The 18,939-nt window shown below is 49.8% G+C and overlaps 1 protein-coding gene across 7 annotated transcripts in view; it reads right to left on the bottom strand.

Annotated features, from left to right (window-relative positions):
• Nucleotides 1–18,939, bottom strand: part of LOC129869445 (microtubule-associated serine/threonine-protein kinase 2-like) — a 284,626-nt gene that overhangs the window by 12,046 nt on the left and 253,641 nt on the right. For all 7 annotated transcript variants that reach the window (XM_055943864.1, XM_055943865.1, XM_055943867.1 and 4 more), the window contains 14 exons: nt 16,980–17,055; nt 16,572–16,781; nt 12,432–12,533; nt 9,425–9,726; nt 8,967–9,175; nt 7,730–7,868; nt 6,975–7,107; nt 5,676–5,841; nt 5,427–5,528; nt 3,667–3,789; nt 3,408–3,517; nt 3,147–3,301; nt 2,680–3,002; nt 2,290–2,493 (listed from right to left, as the gene is read on the bottom strand). In XM_055943864.1, the coding sequence (XP_055799839.1) occupies nt 2,290–2,493; nt 2,680–3,002; nt 3,147–3,301; nt 3,408–3,517; nt 3,667–3,789; nt 5,427–5,528; nt 5,676–5,841; nt 6,975–7,107; nt 7,730–7,868; nt 8,967–9,175; nt 9,425–9,726; nt 12,432–12,533; nt 16,572–16,781; nt 16,980–17,055 (2,354 nt within the window). The remainder of the gene's footprint in view (nt 1–2,289; nt 2,494–2,679; nt 3,003–3,146; nt 3,302–3,407; nt 3,518–3,666; nt 3,790–5,426; nt 5,529–5,675; nt 5,842–6,974; nt 7,108–7,729; nt 7,869–8,966; nt 9,176–9,424; nt 9,727–12,431; nt 12,534–16,571; nt 16,782–16,979; nt 17,056–18,939) is intronic.

Here is an 18,939-nt window from a genome sequence, read left to right as displayed (position 1 = left end):
CACAGTCCACAGACAGACAGACACATACACACAGTCCACAGACAGACAGACACATACACACAGTCCACATACAGATACATACACACAGTCCACAGACAGACAGACACATACATACAGTCCACAGACAGACAGACACATACACACAGTCCACAGACAGACAGCCACATACACACAGTCCACAGACAGACAGACACATACACACAGTCCACAGACAGACAGACACATACACACAGTCCACAGACAGACAGAAAGACACACACATACAGTCCACAGACAGACAGACAGACACATACACACAGTCCACAATTATTTACAGACAGATTATTTAACTTATAATTCACTGTATCACAATTCCAGTGGGGCAGAAGTTTACATACACTAAGTTGACTGTGTCTTTAAACAGCTTGTAAAATTCCAGAAAATTACATCATGGCTTAAGCTTCTGATAGGCGAATTGACATCATTTGAGTCAATTGGAGGTGTACCTGTGGATGTATTTCAAGACCTACCTTCAAACTCAGTGCCTCTTTGCTTGACATCATGGGAAAATCAAAAGAAATCAGCCAAGACCTCAGAAAAAAAGTTGTAGACCTCCACAAGTCTGGTTCATCCTTGGGAGCAATTTCCAAATGCCTGAAGGTACCATGTTCATCTGTACAAACAATAGTACGCAAGTATAAACACCATGGGACCACGCAGCCGTCATACCTTTCAGGAAGGAGACGTGTTCTGTCTCCTAGAGATGAATGTACTTTGGTGTGAAAAGTGTAAATCAATCCCAGAACAACAGCAAAGGACCTTGTGAAGATGCTGGAGGAATCAGGTACAAAAGTATCTATATCCACAGTAAAACGAGTCCTATATCGACATAACCTGAAAGGCCGCTCAGCAAGGAAGAAGCCACTGATCCAAAACCGCCAAAAAATAGCCAGATTACGGGTTGCAACTGCAGGAGAAATGTCCTCTGGTCTGATGAAACAAAAATAGAATTGTTTGGCCATAATGACCATCGTTATGTTTGGAGGAAAAAGGGGGTGGCTTGCAAGACAAAGAACACCATCCCAACCGTGAAGCACGGGGGTGGCAGCATCATGTTGTGGGGCTGCTTTGCTTGCAGGAGGGACTGGTGCACTTCACAAAATAGATGGCATCATGAGGAAGGAAAATTATGTGGATATATTGAAGCAAGATCTCAAGACATCAGTCAGGAAGTTAAAGCTTGGTGGCAAATGGGTCTTCCAAATGGACAATGAACCCAAGCATACTTCCAAAGTTGTGGCAAAATGGCTTAAGGAAAACAAAGTCAAGGTATTGGAGTGGCCATCACAAATTTGTGGGCAGAACTGAAAAAGCGCATGCGAGCAAAGAGGTCTACAAACCTGACTCAGTTACACCAGCTCTGTCAGGAGGAATGCGCCAAAATTCACCCAACTTATTGTGGGAAGCTTGTGGAAGGCTACCCGAAACGTTTGATCCAAGTTAAAGACAATGCTACCAAATACTAATTGAGTGTATGTAAACTTCTGACCCACTGGGAATGTGGTGAAAGAAATAAAAGCTGAAATAAATCATTCTCTCAACTATTATTCTGACATTTCACATTCTTAAAATAAAGTGGTGATCCTAACTGACCTAAGACAGGTAATTATTACTAGAATTGTGAAAAACTGAGTTTAAATGTATTTGGCTAAGGTGTATGTAAACTTCCGACATACAGTCCACAGACAGACAGACACATACATACATACAGTCCACAGACAGACAGACACATACAGACATACAGATACACACATACAGTCCACAGACAGACATACAGTCCACAGACAGACATACAGATACAGACAGACATACAGATACAGACAGACATACAGTCCACAGGCAAAGACAGACAGACACTAACAAACACACACAGACAGACACAGACAGAAACTAATAAACACACACACACACACACGCACGCACGCACACACGCACACACACACACACACACACACACACACACACACACACACACACACACACACACACACACACACACACACACACACACACACACACACACACACACAGACAGACAGACAGACAGACAGACAGACAGACAGACAGACAGACAGACAGACAGACAGACAGACAGACAGACAGACAGACAGACAGACAGACAGACAGACACAGAGAGACAGACAGAGACATAAACAGACACAGACATTAACAGACACACAACACATCTCAATACACAAAGACAGAAGCGCACAAATAACACATTCCTGGCTGTTAAAACCTCAGACGTACCAGCAGGAATCATGAGTGAGAGAGTGGTAGCGGAGGCTGACTTGATGACCTTGTTGAGTGGTCTGGACTGGGCGTGTTTGTCTGCGTCTCCAGACAACAGTCTGTGACGGGCCCTCCTAGCTGCCAGGTCACTGATGGCCTTAGGGGTAGAGGGAGAGCTGTCTGCCCCTGAACCACGCTCCCACACATCTCCTGAACTGCCCGCTATGGAGAGAGAGATAAACAGAGGTGAAGGCAGAGGATCCAATACCAGGACAATACTGTAAGACATTTTGTCATGTGAATGGAATCAAAGCAGACACACAGTACATTCATATAGAATATGTTTTGCCAGTTTCTGTTGTTTTCTGTAACATATGGACAATAAAGTTGTATATAAATTGTACTGACGTGTGAGTGTGGCTTTGCTGAGCTGGCTGGCTGTAGAGTCTGGTGTTGTGGGGGACTCGTCCAGTTTCAGCTCTCTCTCCACGGGGAGCTCAGGGATGGAGAGGGGCAGGTCCTCGCTGCGGGGGCCCCTGACTCCACCGGGGGTCTGGCTGAGCAGGCTGGAGCTCCTATGGCTGGGGGCCACCCCTGCTTCCTCCTCTGAGGAGATGGCGAAGCGTGGCATCTCGATGATGGCAGAGCAGCAGCGTCTTCGCACCGTCAGGGGAGGGCTGGAGTCGCTCTCGGTGTGGGACGACTCTGAGACAGACAGACGCTTACGCAGGCTGAGGGAGGCACACAGGGAGGTTACACTTCTGTTGTTGGTAATGGAAGGGACAGACAGCTCATTTAGTAGAAGACTTAAATCATTTGCATAGACTATCAGTAAATGAGGCTTTGGAGTCCTCAGAAGAAGCCCCCATACTCACATCTCAGGTGACCCCACCAGCCAGGCGCGGTCTCTGGACTTGAGACTACTGAGGCTGTCAATGCGTTCTCCTCCCTCCTCGCTGAGGCTGCGCTTGGTGGGCGGGGGGGTCCTCTTCTCCTCATGGAGGGATAGACGCTCCATACTGCTGTACACCTAAACATACAGTTTGATTGAAAATGATGTAGTACATGGGGTGCTGTGTGTGTGTGTGTGTGTGTGTGTGTGTGTGTGTGTGTGCGTGTGCGTGTGTGCTGTTAACCTTGCTGAAGCGGGGCGAGCAGGAGGAGAACTGACGTATCTCTACGTGTTCGTCATCATTGGTGTCGTCTTCATCTTCAGAGTCCAAGTGGTGGTACCTGTCTGAACGGGCTGGAGAGAGAGAGAGAGTAGCATTACACAAGACTACTGGACCGGACTGTCCACTAACTCACTTTTGGGAGTTCTGTTCTATTATTCTAAGTAAGGCTCAGGGTGTTGCTCTAGGTACATTTATATCATGTACAGTAGGTGAGACTTACTGTCAAAGTAGCTGGTGTCGTCCTCTGACTCTAGCTGAGGGATGAACTCTGCCTTCTGTCTCAGCAGAGTGTTCCAGTCCAGATTATAGAAGAACCGATGCTGCTTCACCTCAAATGCACTACCTACAACACAGAGACAGAAGGAATGACAAGGAGACCACTACCTACAACACAGAGACTGAAGGAATGACAAGGAGACCACTACCTACAACACAGAGACTGAAGGAATGACAAGGAGACCACTACCTACAACACAGAGACTGAAGGAATGACAAGGAGACCACTACCTACAACACAGAGACAGAAGGAATGACAAGGAGACCACTACCTACAACACAGAGACTGAAGGAATGACAAGGAGACCACTACCTACAACACAGAGACTGAAGGAATGACAAGGAGACCACTACCTACAACACAGAGACTGAAGGAATGACAAGGAGACCACTACCTACAACACAGAGACTGAAGGAATGACAAGGAGGCCACTACCTACAACACAGAGACTGAAGGAATGACAAGGAGACCACTACCTACAACACAGAGACTGAAGGAATGACAAGGAGACCACTACCTACAACACAGAGACTGAAGGAATGACAAGGAGGCCACTACCTACAACACAGAGACTGAAGGAATGACAAGGAGACCACTACCTACAACACAGAGACTGAAGGAATGACAAGGAGACCACTACCTACAACACAGAGACTGAAGGAATGACAAGGAGACCACTACCTACAACACAGAGACAGAAGGAATGACAAGGAGACCACTGCCTACAACACAGAGACTGAAGGAATGACAAGGAGACCACTGCCTACAACACAGAGACAGAAGGAATGACAAGGAGACCACTGCCTACAACACAGAGACTGAAGGAATGACAAGGAGACCACTACCTACAACACAGAGACTGAAGGAATGACAAGGAGACCACTGCCTACAACACAGAGACTGAAGGAATGACAAGGAGACCACTGCCTACAACACAGAGACAGAAGGAATGACAAGGAGACCACTGCCTACAACACAGACAGACTGATAAAGACTAAATGACAATCTGACACTGTGTAATGTGAGACGTGCAGGTAGTGTACTTGTTTCGGGTAGTGTACTTGTTTCGGGTAGTGTACTTGTTTCGGGTAGTGTACTTGTTTCGGGTAGTGTACTTGTTCCGGGTAGTGTACTTGTTCCGGGTAGTGTACTTGTTCCGGGTAGTGTACTTGTTTCGGGTAGTGTACTTGTTTCGGGTAGTGTACTTGTTTCGGGTAGTGTACTTGTTCCGGGTAGTGTACTTGTTCCGGGTAGTGTACTTGTTTCGGGTAGTGTACTTGTTTCGGGTAGTGTACTTGTTTCGGGTAGTGTACTTGTTTCGGGTAGTGTACTTGTTCCGGGTAGTGTACTTGTTCCGGGTAGTGTACTTGTTTCGGGTAGTGTACTTGTTTCGGGTAGTGTACTTGTTTCGGGTAGTGTACTTGTTCCGGGTAGTGTACTTGTTCCGGGTAGTGTACTTGTTCCGGGTAGTGTACTTGTTTCGGGTAGTGTACTTGTTTCGGGTAGTGTACTTGTTTCGGGTAGTGTACTTGTTTCGGGTAGTGTAGTTGTTTCGGGTAATGTACTTGTTTCGGGTAGTGTACTTGTTTCGGGTAGTGTACTTGTTTCGGGTAGTGTACTTGTTTCGGGTAGTGTACTTGTTTCGGGTAGTGCACTTGTTTCTATGAGTTCCGCTTGTCAAATAACATGTTCTAATCCATCACCTGTGCCCAGCCTCTCCAGAGGGTTCTGTCTGAGCAGTTTAGAGATGAGGTCCTGGGCATCGTTAGGAAGAGCCTCCTCCTCCTCTGGCCATATGATCTCATCTACAAATAGAGGACGGAGAGCAGACATTGTGGTCAGATGGATTTTTACACAAACGTTTTCAAAACAAAGCAATACTTTTCCCTTCCCTTTTTTTTGTCTGTTAAAAATGCAGACTCCTGTGTGCTGCTGCTCTCTGTGATACTCACCACTGATGACCTGTCCAAAGAGCTCCTCAGGTGTGTCTCCAAAGAAAGGGGCACAGCCCACCAGGAACTCGTAGAGGATGACCCCCATGGCCCACCAGTCTACTGGCCTCCCATAGCCCTGTCTGAGGATCACCTCTGGGGCGATGTACTCTGGTGTACCACACACCTGGTCATACACACAGAGGGGAAGGGTCAAGTATAGGCAGGGAGAAATACACGGCAACTGTCTCCTACAGTACAACGTTGCATTCCCTTAGTCCTTTTGTCTCATATCTGTTGACATACACTTCTGTCATAGACACTGTTATAGATAAGGGGAGAGTGATCAGTGACAGAGTTTGGGTGTTATGTGTTGGGCGCCAGAGGCAGGGGCGGACTGGTCAGCTGGCATTTCGGGCAAATGCTAGATGGGCTGGTCCATTTTGAGCCTAGTGGGCCTGTGTAATTTTTTAATAAAAAAAAAAAAATCTGTTATCTGTCAAATAATGCGGTCCTCAAAGAAAAAAAAATGGCTCAGTGTGGGGGCCTCTAGGAAATAAAATGGCCCAGTGTGGGGGCCTCTAGGAAATAAAATGGCCCAGTGTGGGGGCCTCTAGGAAATAAAATGGCCAAGTGTGGGGGCCTCTAGGAAATAAAATGGCCCAGTGTGGGGGCCTCTAGGAAATAAAATGGCCCAGTGTGGGGGCCTCTAGGAAATAAAATGGCCCAGTGTGGGGGCCTCAAGGAAATAAAATGGCCCAGTGTGGGGGCCTCTAGGAAATAAAATGGCCAAGTGTGGGGGCCTCTAGGAAATTAAATGGCCCAGTGTGGGGGCCTCTAGGAAATTAAATGGCCCAGTGTGGGGGCCTCTAGGAAATAAAATGGCCCAGTGTGGGGGCCTCTAGGAAATAAAATGGCCAAGTGTGGGGGCCTCAAGGAAATAAAATGGCCCAGTGTGGGGGCCTCTAGGAAATAAAATGGCCCAGTGTGGGGGCCTCTAGGAAATAAAATGGCCCAGTGTGGGGGCCTCTAGGAAATAAAATGGCCCAGTGTGGGGGCCTCTAGGAAATAAAATGGCCAAGTGTGGGGGCCTCTAGGAAATAAAATGGCCCAGTGTGGGGGCCTCTAGGAAATAAAATGGCCTAGTGTGGGGGCCTCTAGGAAATAAAATGGCCCAGTGTGGGGGCCTCTAGGAAATAAAATGGCCTAATGTGGGGCCCTCTAGGAAATAAAATGGCCTAGTGTGGGGGCCTCTAGGAAATGTTTTGGTCCCAGTCTGCCCCTGGCCAGATGTGTCTCTCTCTCTCTCTCTCTCTGTACCTGTTTATCCAGGAACTCCCTGGTATCTTTCTCTATGTGTCCTTCATACAGGTTGGTGGTGAGGCTCATCAGACCGATCTTAGATAGCCCAAAGTCCGTCAGCTTGATGTGGCCCATCGACGTGATCAGAAGACTGCAGGAAGGGGGAGAGAGATATGATGTAAGCATCATGAGATAGTGAATAAAGCGTATTATTAAAGCCCATGAGAAGTATTAATGATAAATGAAAAGTCGTATAACAGGTAAAGCTTTCTTAATAAATGTTTTTATTTTTTATCCCTTTTTATCCCCAATTTCGTGATATCCAATTGGTAGTTACAGTGTTGTCCCATCGCTGCAACACCCGTACGGACTCGGGAGAGGCGAAGGTCGAGAGCCATATGTCCTCTGAAACACGACCCTGCCAAGCCTCACTGCTTCTTGACACACTGCTCGCTTAACCTGAAAGCCAGCCGCACCAATGTGTCGGCGGAAACACTGTACAACTGGCAACCGTGTCAGCGTGCGTGCGCCCGGCCTGCCACAGGAGTCGCTAGAGTGTGACGGAGCAAGGACATCCCGGCCGGCCAAACCTTCCAGTCAATTGTGCGTCGCCTCATGGGTCTCCCGGTCGCGGCCGGCTGTGACACAGCCCAGGATGAAACCCGGGTCTGTAGTGACGCCTCAAGCACAGCGATGCAGTATCTCAGACCGCTGCGCCACTCGGGAGGCCACAGTTAAAGCTTCTAGACTAGAGGACAGTGTGTGTGTCTTACTTGTCAGGTTTCAGGTCTCTGTGTACGATGCCGTAGTTGTGGAGGTACTCCAGTGCCAGTACGGTCTCAGCGAAGTACATGCGTGCCATGTCCACGGGCAGAGCTCCGATGTTCTTCAGCAGGGTGGCACAGTCACCACCTAATCAGGGTAGAGACAGTCAGGATACACCCCCATTCACTTCCTAGTCAGGGTAGAGACAGTCAGGATACACCCCCATTCACATATTAGTCAGGGTAGAGACAGTCAGGATAAACCCCCATTCACATCCTAGTCAGGATACACCCCCATTCACATCCTAGTCAGGGTAGACAGTCAGGATACACCCCCATTCACATCCTAGTCAGGATACACCCCCATTCACTTCCTAGTCAGGATACACCCCCATTCACATACTAGTCAGGGTAGACAGTCAGGATACACCCCCATTCACATACTAGTCAGGGTAGACAGTCAGTATACACCCCCATTCACTTCCTAGTCAGGGTAGACAGTCAGTATACACCCCCATTCACATCCTAGTCAGGATACACCCCCATTCACTTCCTAGTCAGGATACACCCCCATTCACATATTAGTCAGGGTAGAGACAGTCAGTATACACCCTCATTCACTTCCTAGTCAGGGTAGACAGTCAGTATACACCCCCATTCACTTCCTAGTCAGGGTAGACAGTCAGTATACACCCCCATTCACATCCTAGTCAGGATACACCCCCATTCACTTCCTAGTCAGTATACACCCCCATTCACATATTAGTCAGGGTAGAGACAGTCAGTATACACCCTCATTCACTTCCTAGTCAGGGTAGAGACAGTCAGTATACACCCCCATTCACATCCTAGTCAGGGTAGACAGTCAGTATACACCCTCATTCACTTCCTAGTCAGGATACACCCCCATTCACTTCCTAGTCAGGGTAGAGACAATCAGGATACACCCCCATTCATGTATGATCAGCCCTTACCCTCCACATACTCCATGACCATACAGAGGTGTCTGTTGTTCGTGTATGTGTGTATGATCAGCCCTTACCCTCCACATACTCCATGACCATACAGAGGTGTCTGTTGTTCGTGTATGTGTGTATGATCAGCCCTTACCCTCCACATACTCCATGACCATACAGAGGTGTCTGTTGTTCGTGTATGTGTGTATGATCAGCCCTTACCCTCCACATACTCCATGACCATACAGAGGTGTCTGTTGTTCGTGTATGTGTGTATGATCAGCCCTTACCCTCCACATACTCCATGACCATACAGAGGTGTCTGCGTGTCTCGAAGGAGCAGAACATTGAGACCACGAAGGGGTTCTCAGCGAATGTGAGGATGTCTCTCTCTACAAAGGCCTGCTGGATCTGGTTCCTCAGGATGAGATTCTGCTTGTTGATCTTCTTCATGGCAAAACGTTGACGGGTCTCCTTGTGGCGCACCAGAAACACAGCACTGCAGAGAGAGAGAGATAGAAGGGGAGGGCCATGGGGGAGAGAGAGAGAGCGAGTGAGAGAGTGAGAGAGAGAGAGAGAGAGAGAGAGAGAGAAGGGGGGGGCCATGGGGGAGAGAGAGAGCGAGTGAGAGAGAGAGAAGGGGGGGGGGGGGGGCACCCACACCGATCCCGTGGAGTCAATCTAAGGTCTTATTTAGGTACAAGTCTGTCTCTCTGTCTGTCGCTCTGTCTCTCTCGCTATGTCTTACCCATAGGCCCCGTTGCTGATGAGCTTGATGTTCTCAAAGTCCTCCTCCCGTGGGGCTTTGGTTTTAGGGGGAGCCACTACAGGCACGGTGGGCCCTCGACTATCCACAGCGTCGTCTGTCTCTGGTGTGTCTGGGTTCCCACTGTCGTAGCTGCTCAGCTGCGCCATCTCCTTCAGAGGATCTCTGGTGAGACCCAGCTGGCTGATGATGTAACGGGGGATGTCTGACTTGATGCCCTGGCCCTCCTTGGCATGGCCCTCTGCTGCTTCCAAAAGATGGTAGAACTCCTCTGGGTCAAACTCCTGCAGAGTGAAGGGGGGGGGGGGGGGGGGGGGGGGTAGAATGTGGGTGAGGAAGAGAAAAGGAAGGGGGGAGGTAGAGAAGAGTGTATTAAAATCAGCCAATGCAATAGAGGTTGGAATGTGTGTGTGTTTGTAGTGGCTCAACCTGAGGGGGAACCTGAACATGTCAAAAAGAGGTTATGGATGACAAAATAATACACAACATTGGACACTGTACTGTAGGTGAACAACATTGGATAGCAGCACTGTACTGTAGGTGAACAATCGTTTGTTTCCTTGTCCTCTGACAAAGACAGAGGCTCTCTCAGTCTACCCCCTCCACCCCAGTCTACCCTCCTCCACCCGTCTACTCCCGTCCACCCCAGTTTACTCTCCTCCACCCGTCTACCCCCCTCCACCCCAGTTTACCCCACTCCACCCCAGTCTACCCCCCTCCACCCCAGCTTATCCCCCACCACCCCAGTCTACCCCCCTCCACCCCAGTCTACCCCCTCCACCACCCCAGCCTACACCCCACCACCCCAGTCTACCCTCCACCACCCCAGTCTACCCTCCACCACCCCAGTTTACCCCACTCCACCCCAGTCTACCCCACTCCACCACCCCAGCCTACACCCCACCACCCCAGTCTACCCCCCACCACCCCAGTCTACCCTCGTCTACCCCCCTACCCAGTCTACCCCACTCCACCCCAGTCTACCCCACTCCACCAGAGTCTACCCTCCACCACCCCAGTCTACCCTCCACCACCCGTCTACCCCCCTCCACCCGTTTACACTCCTCCACCCGTCTACCCCCCTCCACCCCAGTTTACCCCCATCCACCCCAGTTTACCCCACTCCACCCCAGCTTACCCTCCTCCACCCCAGCTTATCCCCCACCACCCCAGTCTACCCCCCTCCACCCCAGTCTACCCCCTCCACCACCCCAGCCTACAGCCCACCACCCCAGTCTACCCTCCACCACCCCAGTCTACCCTCCACCACCCCAGTTTACCCCACTCCACCCCAGTCTACCCCACTCCACCACCCCAGCCTACACCCCACCACCCCAGTCTACACCCCACCACCCCAGTCTACCCTCCACCACCCCAGTCTACCCTCGTCTACCCCCCTACCCAGTCTACCCCACTCCACCCCAGTCTACCCCACTCCACCAGAGTCTACCCTCCACCACCCCAGTCTACCCTCCACCACCCGTCTACCCCCCTCCACCCGTTTACACCCCTCCACCCCAGTTTACCCCCCTCCACCCCAGTTTACCCCAGACCACCCCAGTTTACCCCCCACCACCCCAGTTTACCCCCCACCACCCCAGTTAACCCCCCTCCACCCTAGTCTACCCCCCTCCACCCCAGTCTACCCCCTCCACCCCAGCTTATCCCCCTCCACCCCAGCTTATCCCCCACCACCCCAGCTTATCCCCCACCACCCCAGTCTACCCCACTCCACCCCAGTCTACCCCCTCCACCACCCCAGCCTACACCCCACCACCCCAGCCTACACCCCAGTCTACCCTTCACCACCCCAGTCTACCCTCCACCACCCCAGTCTACACCCCACCACCCCAGTCTACCCTCGTCTACCCCAGTCTACCCCACTCCACCCCAGTCTACACCCCAGACCACCCCAGTTTACCCCCCACCACCCCAGTTTACCCCACTCCACCCCAGTCTACCCTCCTCCACTCCACCCCAGTCTACCCTCCTCCACCCCAGTCTACCCTCCTCCACCCCAGTCTACCCTCCTCCACCCCAGTCTACCCCCTCCACCCCAGTCTACCCCCTCCACCCCAGTCTACCCTCCACCACCCCAGTCTACCCTCCTCCACCCCAGTCTACCCCCCCACCCAGTCTACCCCCGTCTACCCCCCCCCCACCCAGTCTACCCCACTCCACCCCAGTCTACCCACTCCACCAGAGTCTACCCTCCACCACCCCAGTCTACCCCCTCCACCCCAGTCTACCCTCCTTCCACCCCACCATCTCTCTTCAAGCTGTGTGTGCATCCATTTGTAAAAACCCATCTTGTGTGTTGTCATATCATCGGCTGCATGTGATTAGTCAAAAACACAGACGTGAGCACTGGGGCAGCCTCCCTCCCTCCCTCCCTCTCATTCCCTTCCTCCCTCTCTCTCTCTCATTCCCTCCCTCCCATCTCCAGAGAGAGGGATGAGGTGGAGCGAAGGTTCCAGCTGCTTAGCCATGAAGGAGGAGGGGGGATGATGAAGCACCGTCTCTACCCCCACTCCCCTCGCCCCGGCTGGGCAGAGAGCAGCAGCGTGCTGGGGCTGTTGGAGAGAAGGAGCTGGGAGGCTGGATGGATGGAAGCCCTTATGGGTGATACATAAACATGTGTTGTAGCCTGTTTCATGTGAGCTGCATCTGTCTCTGAGGACAGAGGACAGTAAATACAGTGGCATGCTTGAGTTACCACACAATTAGGAGTACATCTTTTTAATTTCCCTTGCTGAGTGACTAGGTGGCGTATTAACTATGGGAGGAAAATGACTGGCTTGCAAACCGGAAGCAATTTATGAAAAAATTAAGAAAAGGATTTGAAAACGAGTCATTATTCACAGCGGTAAACCCTGATAGACACTCATAATTTATCTCCTCAGCACTTAGGATTTTCATTCATTTGAAGGAAACATTGTTGGGAAACATCTCCGAATACTCCCCGTCTCCCCCCTCATGTTCCTCTTACCAGACATTCTAACAGGCGTGCAGGGCGAGCGATGACGATCATTAGCTTCCTAACCAGCTGGGTGACGAAGGTAACCTCCACACTCTCCGAGCGCTCGTGAGCCTAGACATCAACCCAAAGAGGACAGCAGAGTAAGAAGAGCACACCGGTGGTATCAACCATCAGTACAACCTGAAGGGGCTAGAAGATAGTTATTAGTCTACACACTATCACTTGTTTTGTACCCTGCTGCTACTCGCTGTTTATTATCTATGCATAGTCACTTCACCCCTACCTACATGTACAAATGACCTCGACTAACCTGTACCCCCACACATTGACTCGGTACCGGTACCCCCTGTATATAGCCTCGTTATTGTTATTTTATTGTGTTACTTTTTATTATTTTTTACTTTAGTTTATTTGGTCAATATTTTCTTAACTCTTTCTTGAACTGCACTGTTGGTTAAGGATTTAACCAACAGTGCATTTCACAGTAAGGTCTACACTTGTACTCGGCGCATGTGACAAATAAAGTTTGATTTGATAGTTTACACCAGGCATGGGCAACTGGCGGCACCCACCCCTCAGTCAGGGTCTCAACTTACTGTTGAGCGGTACAGTAGAATAGTAGAATACACAAGGTGCAATTTCTACATGTGGTTATGGATCAACAGTTTCTCTCTTGTTATGTCAGTCACGGACAGTCAGTCAATTAGCCACGTCAGCTAACATGTTTTAGATTGGTAAAGTTAGTCTAGCGACCAGCTATCTAAACTTGTAGTAGGCCTAATCATGGCCCAATTACCAACCAGGGTTCCCCCAATTACTTTTTGGGGTCACTTTTTTTTAGGCAGGTAGCTAGACAGGCAGACCAGACAGGCAGCAGAGGCCCCAGGGGCTCAAATCAACCCCTGAATAATTGATGAAGGTAATGAAAGCTGCAAAGTGCTGGAGGTGGATGGAGGAATGGAGGGAGAGGGTGATCTCCTACCTAATGGGGCAGCAGTGGGACTGTCATTCATGCTCACAGCCGCTAATTAACCACACTGTGTGTGTGTGACAGTCTACGTGTATGTGAGAGACAGTCTACGTGTGTGTGAGAGACAGTCTACGTGTGTGTGTGAGACAGTCTACGTGTGTGTGAGAGACAGTCTACGTGTGTGTGAGAGACAGTCTATGTGTGTGTGAGAGAGACAGTCTACGTGTGTGTGAGAGAGACAGTCTACGTGTGTGTGAGAGAGACAGTCTACGTGTGTGTGTGTTTGTGTGTATGTGAGAGACAGTCTACGTGCGTGTGAGAGTCTGTGCGTGTGAGAGACAGTCTATGTGTGTGTGAGAGACAGTCTACGTGTGTGTGTGTGAGAGACAGTCTACGTGTGTGTGAGACAGTCTACGTGTGTGTGAGACAGTCTACGTGCCTGTGAGACAGTCTACGTGCCTGTGAGACAGTCTACGTGCGTGTGAGACAGTCTACGTGCGTGTGAGACAGTCTACGTGCGTGTGAGACAGTCTACGTGCGTGTGAGACAGTCTACGTGCGTGTGAGACAGTCTACGTGCGTGTGAGACAGTCTACGTGCGTGTGAGACAGTCTACGTGCGTGTGAGACAGTCTACGTGCGTGTGAGAAAGTCTACGTGCGTGTGAGACAGTCTACGTGCGTGTGAGAAAGTCTACGTGCGTGAGAGACAGTCTACGTGCGTGAGAGACAGTCTGTGCCTGTGAGATAGTTTGTGTGTGTGAGAGACAGTCTACGTGTGTGAGAGACAGTCTACGTGTGTGTGAGACAGTCTACGTGTGTGTGAGACAGTCTACGTGTGTGTGAGACAGTCTACGTGTGTGTGAGAGACAGTCTACGTGTGTGTGAGAGACAGTCTACGTGTGTGTGAGAGACAGTCTACGTGTGTGTAAGAGACAGTCTACGTGTGTGTGAGAGACAGTCTACGTGTGTGTGAGAGACAGTCTACGTGTGTGTGAGATAGTTTGCGTGTGTGTGAGAGACAGTCGGTGCGTGTGAGAGAGTCTGCGTGTGTGAGAGACAGTCTACGTTTGTGAGAGACAGTCTACGTGTGTGTGAGATAGTGTGTGTGTGTGTGTGTGTGTGAGAAACAGTCTACGTGCGTGTGACAGAGACTGTGCGTGTGAGAGACAGTCTACATTCGTGTGTGTGTTTTTGTGTGTGTGAGAGAACAGTGTTTCTATATTTGATTGTCTTCTAAACTGCCTGTAAGACACTGTAACTGTGAGCGATGGCCAGCCAGCCACAGGACTACCTATGACACACTGTGACCGATGGACAGTGCTGAGCTGAGGTTACCCTGGGGTCCTCCACGGGGCCAGAGGTGGGGGTTGCTATGGTGACAGGTCACTGAGGCCTGGGGTAGAGGTGGACATTAAGGTGGATGAGGTGGTCTCCTGTGAGGTTTTTAATGGTGTCCCTATGCGGGGTGGATTGGATGGCCTGGCTAGAGGAGGGTTACAGTAGTGGCCTGGAGCTCTGACAGGACAGAGACAGACAGAGAGGGAAAAGACAATGAAGAAGAACACTGATGACCACCACTGGCTGACAACACAAACTCACTGACTGCAAGAGAGAGAGCGTTAATGTACGGTGTCAAATATCATACACTGAATTATCGTAGTGAGTTGTGTACCAGACACAATACTTCAACAGGTCTGTGCTCCTTTTCAAGCCAAAAAAGTGAACATATACATTACCGTTGGTTACTTAATGAACAAACTCTCACAATCCCATACCTGTCCCTGACAGATATACCTGTAACAAACCACGATGATCCAGCAGAGACCAGCACCCTGACCTCAATCCAAACATCACCCCCCCAACTGCAAACAGACAGGAGACAAGACCCGAGACTCAACTGGAAAAGCGTTGTGATCCCATGTGAGTGTGCTCCACTCTCTCCTCCAGCGCCTCTGCTCCTCCTCATGTTGCAGCACCTCCTCTTCCTCTAGCCTCCTCTGCCATGACACGCCAGACATTGTCCAGAGAATGAAACAACAGGAAAACAAACGGGATGTTGTCTTTCCAGATCCCTCCTCTCCGGGTACCTGTTCAACGCCTCATCTTCTCCACGGCACGTTCATATCGCCGACACCTGCCGCGCTCCGCTCTGCGCCCCAACCCTGTCGCCCAATTAGTGCCCTGGAGGTGATGTCATCGCACTCCTTCTCTCTGTTCTCTCTTGTTCTGCTACAACGTTCTCTCTGTTCTCTCTTGTTCTGCTACAACGTTCTCTCTTGTTCTGCAACGTTCTCTCTGTTCTCTCTTGTTCTGCTACAACGTTCTCTCTTGTTCTGCTACAACGTTCTCTCTTGTTCTGCTACAACGTTCTCTCTGTTCCGTTCTCCAGATGTGGCCAGAGTGTGGTTGTCGTGGGGTTAATACTCTGTCTGCTGCGCTCTCACACACTAACCACATTTCAACAGGCATCAAGCCCTAACGCGGGATGGTTTAAACAGCCAATCCAAGACCGGAAAACTCCCTGCAGACCCCTCCTTCTATGGCTTCATCCTTCCCTTCGTCCCCCCGTCTCGCTCTCAGTGCACCCCTCCTCCTGGGTGTCTGGGAGAGTCATCCGTCACCCTCGCTGGCTGCTGGGGTGTGAAATTAGAATCAGGGAGAGGAAAGGGAGACACACACCCCAGCTTCGACTGGGGGGGGGGGGGGTGGTACGAGGCCACTGCGAGCAATACTGTCACAGCCCCCCGAGCTAATGAAGATATCACTGACATCACACACCATGGAATGTCCCTGAAACCCTAACACAGACATCACCAACCCGTCTTGTGACTAACATATCGGAGGCAGGTGTGGGGGGGCTGTGCCTCGTATAAACAGAAAGAGAGAGAGGGAGGGATGGAGCGAGGGAGGGATGGAGAGAGGGAGGGAGGGTGTTTATGTGTTTCTGATGGACTAAACGGGTCAAAGTGGCCTCCTGACAGACTTAATGATGATGAGTGAGCACCTTATTGAAACTATATGTGACGGGTGAACAAACATGACTCACATGATTTCTGTCTCCGGTATCTAAATTAACACGAGTTGGACGATATCTTCACTTAATAGATTATTCTAATGGATGTTGGTGAAACTCAGAAAATACCGCTAGAATCCCCCAAATGAAAACACAGTCTACTTACATCTTGCAGTAGTTTCTCCAGGTTCTCCTGCAGTTCGTAAAAGTAGCGTGACGTGATGCAGCCCTCTCGGCTTTTAACCAGGCAGTCTCTGGACAGCTCTATGACCTGGTGATGGATGAAGCTGAGGACCCCGTCGGCCAGGGGCATCACCTTGTCAGGGGCCGAGGACGACAGGAAGTCAGCCAGACGGTCCTCCATTTGAGCCGTGGCCTGGAGGAGGAGGGGGGTAGAAATGAGTCACACATACAGCCCCTACCACATATTACATATTACAATGGAAAAGCCATTTGAAGGACTGTCATAAAATGGTTAATATTTTAATTACAGGTATTTCATTCCTGAATGTATTGATGTCAAATAAGTCATAATAAACAAATGAATAAAGAGTTTGTCCTGGTCGGTCGGTACCTTGGGAAAGCGCTCCTTGTAGACATGGTTCATCATGACGACCTCATGGTCAAAAGAGATGGGTGAGCGACCAGGGCTGAAAGCACACAGACACACAGAGATGAGTGGAGGTCAGTCCTCTGTAGCTCAGTTGGTAGAGCATGGTGCTCGTAGCGCCATGGTAGTGGGTTTGATTCCCGGGACCACCTATATCTAAAATGGATGACTTTATCTAAAGCATGACTTTGTGTCGCTTTGGATAAAAGCATCTGCTAAATGGAATATATTATTATTTTGATATATTAAAAGACTGTAGCTCAGTGGTCTACACCAGTCCAGAGAGACTAGCATTCTGCATGGGAGTAGGGGTCTGTATTCTACACCGGTCCAGAGAGACTAGCATACTGCATGGGAGTAGGGGTCTGTATTCTACACCGGTCCAGAGAGACTAGCATACTGCATGGGAGTAGGGGTCTGTATTCTACACCGGTCCAGAGAGACTAGCATACTGCATGGGAGTAGGGGTCTGTATTCTCCAGTATACACTAGGGCAGGAGGCACCAACGTTTCGTGGCGGGGGACGTTGATGTTATATTTGCGATTGTTTCTACAGATCTAAAACTAGGCATACATGCGTGATGCTTTAGGCTAGAAACAAGCTGTAAAACACCAGATTAAGACGTGACTCTGATGCACATGGGAAGCCAAGCTAGGACCTTCTAATGCACATGAGAAGCCGAGCTAGGACCTTCTAATGCACATGGGAAGCTGAGCTAGGACCTTCTAATGCACATGGGAAGCTGAGCTAGGACCTTCTAAGGCACATGGGAAGCTGAGCTAGGACCTTCTAAGGCACATGGGAAGCTGAGCTAGGACCTTCTAATGCACACGGGAAGCCGAGCTAGGACCTTCTAATGCACATGGGAAGCCGAGCTAGGACCTTCTAATGCACATGGGAAGCCGAGATAGGACCTTCTAATGCACATGGGAAGCCGAGCTAGGTCCTTCTAATGCACATGGGAAGCCGAGCTAGGACCTTCTAATGCACATGGGAAGCCGAGCTAGGACCTTCTAATGCACATGGGAAGCCGAGCTAGGACCTTCTAATGCACATGGGAAGCTGAGCTAGGACCTTCTAATGCACATGGGAAGCTGAGCTAGGACCTTCTCATGTACATGGGAAGCTGAGCTAGGACCTTCTAAAGTCCAGGAGTCAAAGAAATTACACTTTGCTTGGGAAGTACTCTTTTACAATGTGTGACTCTGTCGCTATCAATTGATCTATTCACTTTCTGTAAAAGAGAATATGTATAATTAAATTGATAGTTCATATAAATGATAATAATAAACCATTTGGCAGCGGAATAACATTTGGGGAAATCGGGTCTAAAATGTATTTTCTTTCTCCATTATTATGATTAAATAGTCTACCTAAAACTAGGTAGAATGGCAGGAAATTACCTTCAAAACAACAACATCTTCTAAGGTCCCTTAAATTATAATAAATCTACTGCTGGTTATTTAATATGTCATTTTAAATGTGAAAATGGGGGAAAAGGTTGGGAACCCCTGCACTGGGGAACCAGAAGTCATATATGTCCCTGAGCTGCAGTACAGTGCATTACAGATGGGAGCTGCCAGTCCCACACCTCCAGTACAGCAGGGATTTGGTGTCACTGAGCTCTTAGGTCAGAAACACAGACATCATGGACATAGATACATGGAGGCACACACATGGTAGGGCTGCGCACACACATGGTCCCAGGCACACACAAAGTCCCAGAGCTGATGGCTCTTGAGACCAGGCAGGGGATTTGGCTGTTATGTTCCTGACAGTGTGTCAGTCTGAGGACCATGCCTGTCTGTCTGTCTGGATTTCATACTAGTGAATATCTATGGCTGGAAAAGGCAGTTCACATGGGGAGATGTAGCAGTGATGGCTCCTTCAGTCTGTAGCATCAGCCCTTTCTATGTACCTGTC

Source organism: Salvelinus fontinalis, chromosome 14, assembly GCF_029448725.1.
Source record: "Salvelinus fontinalis isolate EN_2023a chromosome 14, ASM2944872v1, whole genome shotgun sequence".
In the NCBI taxonomy this organism is placed as follows: Eukaryota; Metazoa; Chordata; class Actinopteri; order Salmoniformes; family Salmonidae; genus Salvelinus; species Salvelinus fontinalis.
This window is presented reverse-complemented; position numbering and strand designations above follow the sequence as displayed.